This window comes from Macaca mulatta, chromosome 8 (assembly GCF_049350105.2).
Source record: "Macaca mulatta isolate MMU2019108-1 chromosome 8, T2T-MMU8v2.0, whole genome shotgun sequence".
NCBI classification, from domain to species: Eukaryota; Metazoa; Chordata; class Mammalia; order Primates; family Cercopithecidae; genus Macaca; species Macaca mulatta.
Window position 1 is genome coordinate 110,576,859 of NC_133413.1, and position 13,854 is coordinate 110,590,712.

The 13,854-nt window shown below is 41.9% G+C and overlaps 1 protein-coding gene and 2 long non-coding RNA genes across 5 annotated transcripts in view; 1 reads left to right on the top strand and 2 right to left on the bottom strand.

Moving 5' to 3' along the window:
• LOC114680309 (uncharacterized) overlaps positions 1-3,281 on the bottom strand; it is a 42,043-nt gene extending 38,762 nt beyond the window's left edge. Inside the window, exon 1 of the long non-coding RNA XR_003732477.2 lies at positions 3,126-3,281. This is a non-coding gene — a long non-coding RNA (uncharacterized LOC114680309). The remainder of the gene's footprint in view (positions 1-3,125) is intronic.
• SPAG1 (sperm associated antigen 1) overlaps positions 1-13,854 on the top strand; it is an 80,722-nt gene that overhangs the window by 62,926 nt on the left and 3,942 nt on the right. The window contains exons 15-18 of one of the 3 annotated variants that reach the window (XM_015145786.3): positions 4,440-4,572; positions 6,386-6,512; positions 12,228-12,392; positions 13,395-13,766. In XM_015145786.3, the coding sequence (XP_015001272.3) occupies positions 4,440-4,572; positions 6,386-6,512; positions 12,228-12,392; positions 13,395-13,766 (797 nt within the window). Of the gene's footprint in view, positions 1-4,439; positions 4,573-6,385; positions 6,513-9,429; positions 9,669-12,227; positions 12,393-13,394; positions 13,767-13,854 lie in introns of those variants that run through there. The other 2 variants (XM_077943914.1, XM_077943915.1) reach the window with 2 other exon arrangements.
• Positions 7,159-13,516, bottom strand: LOC144329405 (uncharacterized). The gene is made up of 3 exons (XR_003732476.2): positions 13,386-13,516; positions 10,306-10,416; positions 7,159-7,320 (listed from the first exon to the last, which is right to left on the bottom strand). It is a non-coding gene; the product is annotated as an uncharacterized LOC144329405 (long non-coding RNA).

Here is a 13,854-nt window from a genome sequence, read left to right on the forward strand (position 1 = left end):
CCTGGGTGACAGAATGAGATGCTGTCTCAAAAAAAAAAAAAAAAAGTTAAATAACATGTAGCTCTACAGTAGACCCTATATGTGATGAGGCTAAAGAGTAAGACTGATATGTTTAAAATAATAAAATAAAGCCCCACAACATAAATATAGTCATGTGCTCATAATGGTATTTCAGTCAACAGTGGAGCACATCTATGACAGTGATCCCATAAGATTATAATACTGTAACTTTACTGTGTTTTTACTGTACTATACCCTTACCATACCTTTTCTGTGTTTAGATACACAAATACCATTGTGTTACAGTTGCCCACCGTATTCAGTACAGTAACATGCTGTTACAGGTTTGTAGCCTAGGAGCATTAGCTTGCACCATACAGCCTGGATGTGTAGTAGAATATACCATCTAGGTTTGTGTAGCCACATTCTATGATGTTTGCACAACAGCAAAATTGCCTAACGACAAATTTTGCAGAACGTATCCATTGTTGAGTGATGAATGACTGTGTAATGCAGGTACTTCCTTCTGCCTTTATCGTAGTTGTTAAAAAATTTGTATTCCTTAGTGCCTACATTATTACTTTGAGCATAGTAAGTAAGCATTTAATAAATGTGACTTCACCCTTGCTTTCTGCTTTAAAGCCAGCTAAGGCCCCATTTCTCCCACAAAGCTTAGAAACTCCATTTGTGTCCCCAGGCTGTGCTTCATTTTATAGATGCCCTGAGGTTCCTGAGCCATGATGTCCAGATAGCTAGTGTTGGACCCTCATTTTCTTTACTGCCAAGAAAGAGCAGACAGGGGACGTCTGCCAAGTAGATGATCTAGCAGTCCCAGGAAAATCATGGAGATCTGTAGTTTTCTAGAGCCTGTTATTAATAGGGCCTGACACAAAGCATTTGCTCAGTAAATAAGAGCTACTTCTTACTAACAAAATGCATCTATAGCTGTGAGCTAGCACACCATAGCACAGGTATAATCAACTGTGTTTGAATTTTTCTGTCCGTATTTGTTTACTGATTGATAGTGAGAATGGATACCAAAGGTTTAAAGACACTGGAGGATAAAAGCTTGAGAAAAATTTTTCAGCAAAATCTTCCCTAATATTCTATTTCAGGGTTTCTATACCAGGATTGGGAAAGTACTATTTGACCCTATTATGTCAGGAATTTTTTTTTTTTTTTTTTTTTTAGACAGGATCTTGCTCTGTTGCCCAGGCTGTGGTGCAGTGGTGCAATTTTGGCTCACTGCAGCCTCAACCTCCTGGGTTCAGGCAGTCTTTCCACCTCAGCCTTCTGAGTCACTGGGACTACAGGTGTGTGCAACCATGTCTGGCTAATTTTGTATTTTTTATAGAGACAGGATCTCATTATGTTGCCCAGGCTGGTCTCAAATTCCTGGGCTCAAGCAATCCTTCTGTCTCAGCCTCTGAAAGTGCTGGGGTAACAGGTGTGAGTAGCCTAGACTGTGTGAGATCTTTTGAAACATGGGCAGAAATATTCTGTGATTTGAAATAAAAGATGAAAAGTAAACTAGTATTTTATACAATTTGTGCAGAGGGACAAATAAGATTATTGTTTACATTCTGAGTTTACATTATAAATTTAAGGGGCTGGGCATGGTGGCTCTTAGCAGTAATCCCAGTAGTTTGGGAGGCCATAGCAGGAGGATCGCTTGAGGCCAAGAGTTCAAGACCAGCCTGTGAAACAAAGCAAGACCCCCATTTCTACCAAAAAAAAAAAAAATTGGCTGGGTACGGTGGCTCATGCCTGTAATCCCAGCACTTTGGGAGGCTGAGGCAGGCAGATGGCCGGAGCTCAGGAGTTTGAGACCAGCCTAGGCAACATGGCAAAACCCTGTCTCTACTAAAAATACAAACATTAGCTGGACATGGTGGCACGTGCCTGTAGTCCCAGTTACTTGGGAGGCTGAGGTGAGAGGATGGCTTGAGTCCAGGAGGCAGAGGTTGCAGTGAGCTGAGATTGCACCACTGCACCACTGCACTCTAGCCTGGGCGACAGAGCCAGACCCCATCTCAAAAACAAATAATAAAAAAATAATAAATTTATCTATCAGAAGATTTTAAGATTGCAAAATCCAAAAGTTTAATTTATGGATTTTTATTATATATCAGATTATTCCATAGGATAAACTTATTACCTAGGTTTAAAACTTCAAATTTTAATATTTTGTGTATGTTTGAAAACTTGGTTGTAAGTAACAGAAAATCTGTTGACTTAAAGTGTAAGAGACGGTCTTGGCTCATGTCACTGAAAGGGCCCAGACAGGCTGTAAATCAGGCTCAGCTCATCGAGGCTTAGGCTGTAGCAGGAAAACAATAGAACTGTAGCAGTTTTAGGCTTTACATCTGCACATATCAATGTCCAAAGAGAGAGGGAAACCATTGCTTTTGATGGCATTAAGAATGAGGAAGTAGCCCAGGCTTGGTGGCTCACGACTGTAATGCCAGCATTTTGGGAGGCCAAGGCAGGAGGATCACTGAGGTCAGGAGATCGAGACCATCCTGGCTAACACGGTGAAACCCTATCTCTACTAAAAATACAAAAATTAGCCGGGCGTGGTGGTGGGCACCTGTACTCCCAGCTACTCGGGAGGCTGAGGCAGGAGAATGGCGTGAACCCGGGAGGTGGACCTTGCAGTGAGCCAAGATTGCGCCACTGCACTCCAGCCTGGGCGACAGAGCGAGACTCCATCTCAAAAAAAAAAAAAAAAAAAAAAAACACCAAAAGAATGAGGAAGTACATTTCCTCAAAGCCCAGGCTTTTTAATCTGTTATTCTATTCATCTGAATTGGACCATGTGCCCATCCCTGAGCCAATCTCTTTGATGAGGAAACGCCCCATGCACTGACTGGCTTAGACCTGGGGTTTTGATCAGTGAGGTCAGCCTTCCCTGAACACGTGGTCTGAATAGGAGAGGGGTGATAGCTGAATGAATACTGAGGTCCCGGAAACAGATTCTGAGCAGGTTGTCAGCAATGTTCACAGCAAGTTAATAGGGATAGTCTATAATTCTGGTAATGAGCAGTTCAGACTCTGATTACAGATGAAAGAAAACCCAACTTATAATGCCTCAAGTAAGCAAAAAACTGTTTATGGGCACTTACTATGGACAAGTCCCCAGGTGGAGTGGTTGCAGGGATGGCTGGATTCAGGACTCAGAGATTCCAGTTCTCCATCTTGGCCTCTTACTTGCTCTGATGGCCCCATTCTCACACCATCCCTTTTTATCACAAGATGGCAAAATAGCTCCTCTTTTGAGCCTTAAATTCCACAGGAAAGAACAAGAATTATTTTATAAGAATCTTTCAAAACATTTTATCAGGTCTTATAGACCCATCCCTGAACAATTGGATTACTATGGCCATAGGACCGATGTGCTGATTAATAAAATGATTATCCCAAAGGTTAGGGCTGGGGTGAGGTTTGCTTCACTTAAACCAAAGGAGCAGAGAATGAAAGATATACGATTTCCCAAGGAAATTTGGGGTGCCAGATAGATGTTCACTTCAGGCTTTAAGAAGAGTGTTCACTATTCACAAAATAGTTGCCAAACAGAACACTGTGGATATTTGTATCCCATTTCATTGACTGGTTCTGTCGTATCCAAGCTTAACCAGAGGTCTGAAGTGCTCCTGTACCACTGTAAAAGTGCTGTGTGAGGCAGCATAGATGGAGATGACAGAAAACACTGAGGGTTGCTAGTTCACATGTGCAGCCTTACTGGAGATTCTGCCTCTTGTGATATAGTCACCTGAGCCCTGTTAGCATTGTTTGCTCAATTCTCTCCATCTCTAAGGTGGTTCTGGCCTCTGTCACTGTCTTTAGAATCCTAGTAGAGAAAAGATGGCACGTCAAGATGGATAACATGATGAAATTATTACTTGTGTCTTTTTTTTTTTTTTGAGATGGGGTTTCGCTCTTGTTGCCCAGGCTAGAGTGCAATGGCATGATCTTGGCTCACCGCAACCTCCGCCTCCCAGGTTCAAGCGCTTCTCCTGCCTCAGCCTCCTGAGTAGCTGGGATTACAGGCATGCGCCACTACGCTGGCTAATTTTATATTTTTAGTTAAGATGGGGCTTCTCCATGTTGGTCAGGGTGGTCTTGAACTCCTGACCTCAGGTGATCTGCCCGCCTCAGCCTCCCAAAGTGCTGAGATTACAGGCGTGAACCACCGCACACGGCATTTGTATCTTATTTTCTAATTAGAAAATAATAGTATCATAATTCTGTAATTACTTTTACTTATAGCCTATTTGTCATTTTAATTTGTCTACAAAGTTTTGTTCCATTTAGATTTTTGCTCTGCATGCTGTGTGGTCAAGTTAATTTGCAATAGAGGATTTACTTACAGCTCTACTTAAGGTTTCATAGAGGTCCGTGTACAAATACTTCCTCTTTTTTGTTTTTTTGTTCTATAGATGAAAAAACATTTAAAGCCCTTAAGGAAGAAGGAAATCAATGTGTAAATGACAAAAACTATAAAGACGCCCTCAGGAAATATAGCGAATGCTTAAAGATTAACAATAAGGAATGTGCCATATATACAAACAGGCAAGTTCTTTGTAACTTTATATATTTCTTATGTTAATAGTTTTGATTAAAAATATTTTAAGTAACTTATTAACACAAATAATTGCCAAAGTTTTTGTGATGGTTCTAGGAATTTCTATAGCAAGCTGTCCTAACCAAGGGTTTCTGAAAGAAATGAGACTGCGGGAGTTCTACAGAGACTGGAAGCCTGAGGTGTGGGCGGGATGGGAGGTCTGACATAGTATGTGCCACCAGGTTCCCAAAAGCGACCGTGGCTGCTTTGGCTTGTGCAACTCTGATTCAGCATTTCCTGGCTTGCCGGCCTCGTTGCAGCTAGCTGGGCCTGGGCATTGTCCAGTGTGGGAGGAGCAGGAATCAATGACTTTTCAAAATAGTGTCTTATGGAGAACGCCCTTTTCCTTCTGAAGTGCTGCGGGAAGGCACCAGCGTCATTGATAGTGTGCAGCAGGAATGGGCAGACTGTTGCTCAGGTACCATCTTTACCTCGTGGTAAAAGATACCTATATAGAATATGGTGATAGAATATTGGACAAAAGATGTCACTAAATCCAAAAGATGTCACTGAATCCAACAGATGTTTTTCTGCCCTTCTCCTGTTCAGCCTCTGTAGGATTGGGCATTATTGGCCACTCAGTTTTCTGTGAAGACTCCTCCTCCTCTTGGCTGCAGAGGAGGCAGGCAGCTCATTGCCTGCTTCTCTTCCTCTCCCTCTCCTCCTGTAGGCTTTTCTTTCTCTAGAATTCTCATAGTTCTGAGGGTCTAGATCCTTTTTCCTTTCTACATACTCTCGAGGCCATTGCATCCTCTCCCCAGGTCCACTTACTGCCTTACAATGATGTCTCCCAAATCTCTGTCTTCTGAGCTCCAGACCGAAGCGCCCCCCATCTCTTCTGCACTCAGGGCTGGATATCATCCCCGACCTCCCTCTTCCAGTCAGCAAGCTCAGATGCTCCTACCTTCTAAATCCCAAATCCATCTTCAGCGTGACCCTGTCTCCTTGCCACCACCCTCCTGTCATTCCCTTGCTCTGGGCCATTTTCCTCTCCTAAATGTCCACAGCACCGTCTTGGTGTCCTTGCACAGCTTTGTTCCATCATCTCATTCTCCAAGCTGTAGCCAGAGGGACTGTCTCAAACATGGCAAACGTGTCAGCCCCTATTAAAAACCCTTCATCGGACTTCCAGTAAGCTCAGTTTATAAAGCTCAGCCTCCTTGCCATGACTTCCAGTGCCCTTCATGATCTGGCCTGCCTGCTCATCCAGCCTCATCCCTGCATTCCAGCCATATGGAACTCTTCTTAATTCTTCAAGAACACCATATTCTCTCCCACCATAGGTCTGTGTACTCGCTGTGTCTTTGGCCTCCACTCCCCGCTACCTCTGTCTGAACTCTTCCAACCCAGTGCGTTTACATTGGATAATTCTTAACTTCATACTCTAGATTTTGACTTAGATGTCACTTATTCCAGGAAGTCTTGCCTGCCTGCTCTGCGCCTTGTCTCAGCCCCACTGAATCTGATGTAGTTCTCAGCCGTGTGCTCCCAGAGTACTTTGCACAGATTTTATTGTGTTCACTTGTTTTAATGGTCTGTCTCTTCCACTTGATTGCATCCTCCTTGAGGGCTGTGACTGTATTTTGTTTGCAGTTGTATCCCCAGTGCCATATAATTGAATCAAATGTTAAGTTTCAATGGAAACCGCAGTGGTATAGAAACAGACATATTGAGCTATTTTCTGATTTTTCTTAGCTATCTAAACTTATAGATATCCGATCTTTACCTTTCATAATACTGAGTTCCGTTGCATTATGCCAGAGCTCTCTGTTACTTGAAGCTGTGCCAGTTTGAAGAGGCAAAGCAGGACTGTGATCAGGCACTTCAGCTAGATGATGGGAACGTGAAAGCCTGCTATAGACGAGCTCTGGCTCATAAAGGACTCAAGGTGAGGAAATCTTCATTTTAATGCATAAACTTCAGTTCTGAACAAATCAAGTGGTTTTCAAAGGATAAATCTCCAGATCTTGGGATGGGATTGAGATTATTCTTGGATTTAATCCTAGAACTGTACTAACCAGTTCTAAAACCTTGATAGAGGCCTCAGATTTCACCCCTAACCATAATGCGAAACTAGATTGCTTCTAAGATTCCTTCCAGCTCCAAAATGATGATTTGTTCTCTAGTTTTCTGAGGAATATTGTTAGTAGGTTCATTTTAAGACACAGGAAGGTTTGGTACTGTATTACCAAAAGCTAGGGGTAATGCTACTGGTTCCTCCAGCAAGGATTGGTGTTGGAGGTTGGGTGGGGAAGGCATTAGAATGGAAGATGGGTGACCCAGCGGAAGTTGAGAGAGACACGTCAGTGACTTGAAAGCTTATAGTGATCTGGGCCTTAAACCAGCTGATGGTCAGTGTAAGTCTGTAGAATGCCATTCTTCTCTAAGAAAACCATACCATTAGTTTAGAAGAAAGTGGACATTGTCACTTTTCTTCATGCAGATTCTTCTGCATGGAAATCCTAATGAATGAGTGTTCATATTTATAGAAAATAACATCACAAAGAAAAACCAGAACATACTGGAAAATAGTATTTCCTGAAATAATTTTCTTAAAACTCAATTTTATTAAGGTGTAATACGATGAAGTCATACATTGTAAGTATGCAGGTCATTGACTTTTGGTATGTGCATATCCTCTTGTAGCCAATATCCCAATCAAGATAAAGAACATTTTCTTCCGAAGGTGCTGTGTGCTAAAAATTAAAAATAACATTTTCATCTTTCTAGAAAGTTCTCTGTGCCCCTGTACAATAAATCTCCCTCCCTCCGCCCCTACCCTCAGGCGGCCATTCATCTGATTTCTACCACTATAGATTAGTTTTGATTCTTTTGGACATTACCATAAATCATATAGAATGGACTCTGCTGTTTGGCCTCTTTCAGCATAACCTGGTATTTGTTTATACTCTGTGGGTATCAGGAACTGTTCCTTTTTATCACTGTGTTGTATGAATATATCACAATTTGTGTATATATTCACCAGTTGATAACACAGGTTGTTTCCAGTTTGGGGCTGTTAGGAATAAAGCTGCTGTGACATTCTTGTGCACATTTTTAATGGATGGACTTGTTTACAAACTGTACAGCTGGAGGCCAGATGCGACTAGGAGTGGGGATAGAGGGAGATGGTCAGATCCTGAGGGGCTTGGTAAGCCATGCTGAGGAGGCTGGACTTAATTCTGAAGGTGGCGGAGGCTCCAGAGCTGGGTAAATGGTGGTGTAATGAATCAGATTTGGGGACCTCATGGAAGGTTGATCAGAGGAGCCCAGGATGAGGAGGAAGGCAAGTGAGAGATCACCAAGGTGAGAAGCAGGTACCTGAAGGAAAGTAATGTCCAAGGAAAGGGAGAAGTATGTTAGCTGCTGTGGCTGCTATAACAAAGCACCACAGACTGGGTGGCCTGAACCACAGAAATCTATTCTGGAGGTGGGAAGTCTCAGCGTAAGGTGTTAATAGGGGTGGTCTCTTCAGAGGCCTATGTCTCTGGCTTACAGATGCTGTCCTCTCCCTGGGTCTCCATGTGGCCTTCCCTGTGTGTGTGTGTGTGCGCGCGCCCACATCTTCTCTTTTTATAAAGACACAGTAATCTTGGACTAGGTGGGGCCTACTGATTTTAACTCGATTACCTCTTTAAAGGCCCCGTCTCCAAATGTGGTTACATTTTGAGGTACTGGAGGTTAGAACTTCAACACAGGAATTTCTGTGGGGACATAGTTCAGCCCATAACAGAAGGGAAGGGGCCAATTCATGGGTTGATGGTAAAGTTGACAGGACATAGCAGTCAAATGTCTAGGGGAAGTGATGAAGGGGATGCCTCCCAGATTCTGGCTGGGTGGCTGAGGGCAGTGGTGTGATAGTGGGGAGCATTCAGGAGCAGGGCAGCTTGGGAGTGGGGAGAGGATTGTTTTGACTGATTTAGTCTGAGATAGTTGTTTTAATTCCGTGCCCATCACTGAAAAGGAAACTATCTAGGTTCTGCAGGGAGAAGAGCAGTCATGTTGCATAGGATAGCAAATGAGGACCACCCAGGTGCACCGCATGGCCAGCTTTTCCAGATCATAGATCCACTCTGGTTGCAGTGCAGTCATGCCTGCACGTCCTGCCAGGACCCCCGTGCTGCCCTGTGACCCCCGCCCCATGCTGACAGAGCCACACAGTGTCCATGTGACCCTAACACATGCCTCCCCGCTGGCCCTCTTTTTTTTGGTTAGCAACACACTCACTTCTTAAAAAATTTCCTAGATGGTGTATGGCACCACAAATTAAAAGAGACTCCTTGAAATGTACTCACCTCTTTGAGCTTAGTAGATTTGGTAAATGAGGATCTGTATGGCTTATGAGTTTACAGATGGCCAAACTCTTGGAGCATGTTTACCTCTTAGTGGCTGCCTGACTTTCTGAACCTGGTGAGCTGACTAAAGGTCAGAAGCTGCACCCTAATGAAAGACTGGACTTTAATTTGTGTGGGTATCATCATTAATACTTCATTGGACTTTTCTATTTCCTTGGAATGAATTCTAGAAATTATATTATGATGCACAAAAATAATCCCAAATTTGAGTAACCCTATCCCACCAGATTATGAGGCTGGTAGCTTATAGCTTGATTTGTTGTCCAGTAATTTGAGGTATGTGCCAGGTGAATTTAATTTCAGAATTCAAAAAAATGTTTGAGAGAGACAGGGTCTCACTATGTTGGCCAGGGTTGGTGTTAAACTCCTGGCCTCAAGCAATCCTCCCACTTTGGCCTCTCAAAATGCCTGGATTACAGATGTGAGTCACCATGCTTGGCCTAATTTCAGGATCTTCAAAGGCCACAACTGCTTATAGATTGTGTCAGAACTCACGCCCAGGCCTGTTTGCCCAGTGTGACTGCAATGAGGAAGTGGCACAGGGGCTCACCATGGTAGGTGCCCTGCCTTTTTAGCTCCCAGCTCAACACTCTGCTTTTCTCAGATCTTCTGTTTGTTTTCTGACTTTAATAGTTATTTTTAATGGTGCTAGCTTTGAAAAATATGAGCTTTCTTTAATGTACAGCTATTCTTTGTAAGAAGAGATCACTGAACATTTTGCTTTTATTTACAATTTATTTCTCTTATTGAGTGCCAATTATGTGCTACGTGTTAGGAGTATAGAGGTGAATAAAGACATGGTGCCTACTTAGGAAATTTACACCCAATAGAGGATGCTGCAAGATCCACCCAAAAGAGGATGCCATAGAGGATGATACATACAATTGTTATGTATCAATACAAATATCAAAAAGAATATCATAAAATTACTTTTATGGTTTCAGCAAAACTATTAATGGTAAATATTATCACAAACATGTGATCATAATACATCCCTTTTTAAAGGCCTAATGAGGTTGTTAGCAACTTTTATTGCCTTTCTTGTCAAAGCCACATTTTCTGGTTTTTTGTTGTTATTGTTTGTTGTTTATTTTTGAGACAGAGTCTTGCTCTGTCACTCAGGCTGGAATGCAGTGGCATGATCTTGGCTCACTGCAACCTCTACCTCCCGAGTTCAAGTGATTCTCCTGTCTCAGCCTCCCGAGTAGCTGGGACTACAGACATACACCACCATGCCTGGCTAATTTTTGTATGTTTAGTAGAGACAAGGTTTAGCTGTGTTGGTCAGGCTGGTCTCAAACTCTTGGCCTCAGGTGATCCACCCACCTCAGCCTCCCAATGTGCTGGGACACACTTTCTGTTTGTATGAGCTCTGCTCTTCCCTCTACACTGCATGGCTGGGTTCTCTTCAGGTCTTGACTTCTCTGACACCTGTAACTGTAGAAAAAGGAGGCTCTCTTGTTAGTATCCATCTCAACCTTTAGTTTTCTTCATGGCATCAATGACAGTCTGTAATTATTTATTCATTTGTTAACATGTTTTTAATTGTTTCCCCTCATAGGACGTAAGCTTCCATAAATGCAAGGCCTAAGTCTGTCCTTCCTCGTCTTGTCCGTGGTCCTCTTAGCTCCTGGCACATGGACATGCTCAGAGACCATCTGTGAGTGAATGAGCCTGGCCCCCTCTTAGCTGCCTCCTTGCCCAATTCTGTCTACGCCCTTGCTGCCATTCTACCCTCTCTTCATGCTTGTCTGCAGTGCTAACACTTGTCAATGTGCACTTTTTGTTTTCTTATGTCTCTTCCAACCAGTCAGGCTGCTCTTTAGGCAGAGACTTTCTGGATTCATGAAAATGATCCCATTGACTCCTAGGGTGTTGAGCTTCCATTTCCAAGGCTGTGGCTCACAGGTCTCTATTTCCAGTCCTTTCCCTTGAGCTCCACACTGTGTAATCATCCACTTTCTGGTCATTGCTGTCGTGATCATCCCATTCTTCATTTTTAAAATGGGAACAATAAAAGGTAATATTTATAGGGCTGTTGTGAGAGTAAAGTAATACTTGTAAAATGCTTAAAATGGTAAGAATTAGCTTGTATTACTTCCTCAGCTTGCCCTCCTGCTCCACTCCCTTGCCTTTCAGGTATGGCTCCCTGCCTAGAACACTTAGGATATACATACAGTATCATTTTCCCCCCTAGTAGGTTGCAGTGCTGGTGTAGGACAGTGGTATCTGGAGATTTGTTATACTTTGTAAATAATTTACTTTTATAAATTAGAGCAGATTTAAGGTTATCCCTTTAAATATATCCCTCTTGCTCTGGTGTGTTGCTGTGGGGGAGGGGAAAGGCATGTGGGATTACAGCTAGGCCCCCAGGAATGTCACATAATCACTAGCTCAGCTTATCTGTGCTCAGCCTCTTGTGCATGCTGTTAGTGATGTGTCATGAATACTTAAAGAGGTTACACATCCTTGCAGTTCTTTGCCTCTTCACAGTTTGGTTTATTCAAAACATGGGTCTAGTCTGTAGTTTAGAACATAGCTTGTCACAACAGACTGACTTTGGGGCATCTGTCTCTGCTACTAGATTCAGTGGTCATGTCTTGTTAAATGCCCTTTCTTTCCCCTCAACTTCTTCAATGTATTGTGTGACTCATGGAAGATTAAATGTTGACTCTAGCCAATTTCAAAGAATAAACAACCTGGAAGGATTTTATGGAACAAAAGTATTATAATAACTACCATTTGCATAGTCCTTTATAGGTTTAAGCCACTTTTTATTCATTTATTTATTTCTTGGTACAGCCTTGTGAAACTTTGAATAGAGCTTTTGTTCCCTTTATGTTAAAGATGAGAAGACTGAAGCCCAGAAAGGTTAAGTAGGATCTTGTTTAAGTTTCATTGCTAGTAGGTGCTAATACAAGGATGAGTTCATTCTTTCATTTATTCATTCAGCAAGCAACAAGTGCTTAATGTGTCAGGGACTGGGAAGGTTGTGGTGATACAGAATTTAACTTGCGTTTTCTAACTCCAGATCCTGTGCTTTTTCTTCTATAGTAGATGTTCACTGTATTATGGGTTATAATATTTCAGCTGCATACTCACCCCTTAGGCTCACTTTATAAGAGTGGTATTAAAGTGGACCCTGCACACATACTGCACAACTCACTTCGTCAACCCCACTCCCACTCAGGTTAGTCTAGGCTCCTTCTATTTATGAAAGTTATTTTCTCTTGTCTTCCTACTTACAGAATTATCAGAAAAGCTTAATTGATCTCAATAAAGTTCTCCTACTAGACTCAAGTATTATTGAGGCAAAGATGGAACTGGAAGAGGTAACTAGACTCCTTAATCTTAAGGATAAGACAGCATCATTCAACAAAGAAAAGGAGAGAAGGAAAATTGAGATTCAAGAGGTATTTGTATTTGATTATCTTTTAAAGTACTCTTTTGGGGACCTCAGACTGGATTCTAAGGTCATATTCCTATGAGTTCTAAAACATTTTTAATTTTTTATTTTTATTCTGATGATCAGTGACAAAATTTTAACCAGCAACAAAACGTCTCCTTTGCAATGATAGCCATTGTATTTCCCAACGTGGGTCCATGGATGGTACTGGGAATCTCTGCGTTACTGCAGTTCTTCCTTTCTTTGGCCTCCATCTGTACTGCTCCCACTCCAAAGTACACTGGGAACCAACGGCCACTGACTTTGCTTCAGGGTACACCTGGAGAATCCTGACGGGACTGATTTTGTTACAGGGGCCCTGAAAACCTCACCTCATAGAGGTTTTCCAGATTGATTCAGACCTTTTTAGCACTCTGAAATATGACTACCTCATCAGAGATCTCAAACTACCTCAGGATCAAACTGCCTTTGTGATTCAGATAACTAAAATGTTTTTCTCTAATATTAGGGAAGAATGTTAGGCTGTGAATCCCTGTACATTCATGAATGCTAATACCCCATTTACAGTCTCACATTTCCACTAAGAGTAAGAGGCTAATACGTAAGAGAAGCTAGGAAAGTTTTTTTTTTTCTCTCTCTTTAAGGAAGGAAGAAAAAACTGTTTTAGGATAATCAAGCAATGTAAGCTAATTTCTCTGTTAAAATTTATTGTGAAAAGGAGATAAAACTGATATGGGCATTTATACAACAATTGTATTTATGGGAAGGTCTAAAAATTAAATTTTGTTGTCATAGTTTCAATGTCAAATAATTTTTTAAAACTTTTATGAATTGGATCTTATACCCTAAAACTTCTCCTCCTAAAAAAAATTATTACAAATTTTTCACTTGGAACTGGACTACAATACAGTCTACTTGTAGTTTTCAATTCTCATTCTGACAGACGTACTTAGGGTATGTGTGGTGATTGTGGTTCAGTGTCACAATGCGTTTTTTTTACCTCATGAAGGTGAATGAAGGCAATGAGGAGGAGCCTGGAAGACCCGCAGGGGAGGTCTCCACGGGATGCCTTGCTTCTGAGAAGGGAGACAAAAGCAGTGGGTCACCAGAAGACCCTGAGAAACTTCCGATAGCCAAGCCTAATAATGCCTATGAATTTGGTCAGATTATAAATGCTCTCAGTACCAGGAAGGATAAAGAAGCCTGTGCACATCTTTTAGCCATCACTGCACCAAAAGATTTGCCAATGTTGTTAAGTAACAAACTTGAAGGGGATACATTCCTCCTCCTCATTCAGTCTCTGAAAAATAATCTTATTGAAAAAGATCCCTCACTGGTGTATCAGCATCTTTTATATCTGAGTAAAGCAGAAAGGTTTAAGGTAAGTGGCTAAGTATTTTATTAATAGAGATTGGTCTTATTAGGGTTTCTGTAACTTAAAAATGTTACTTATGCTAACATAGTTTTTT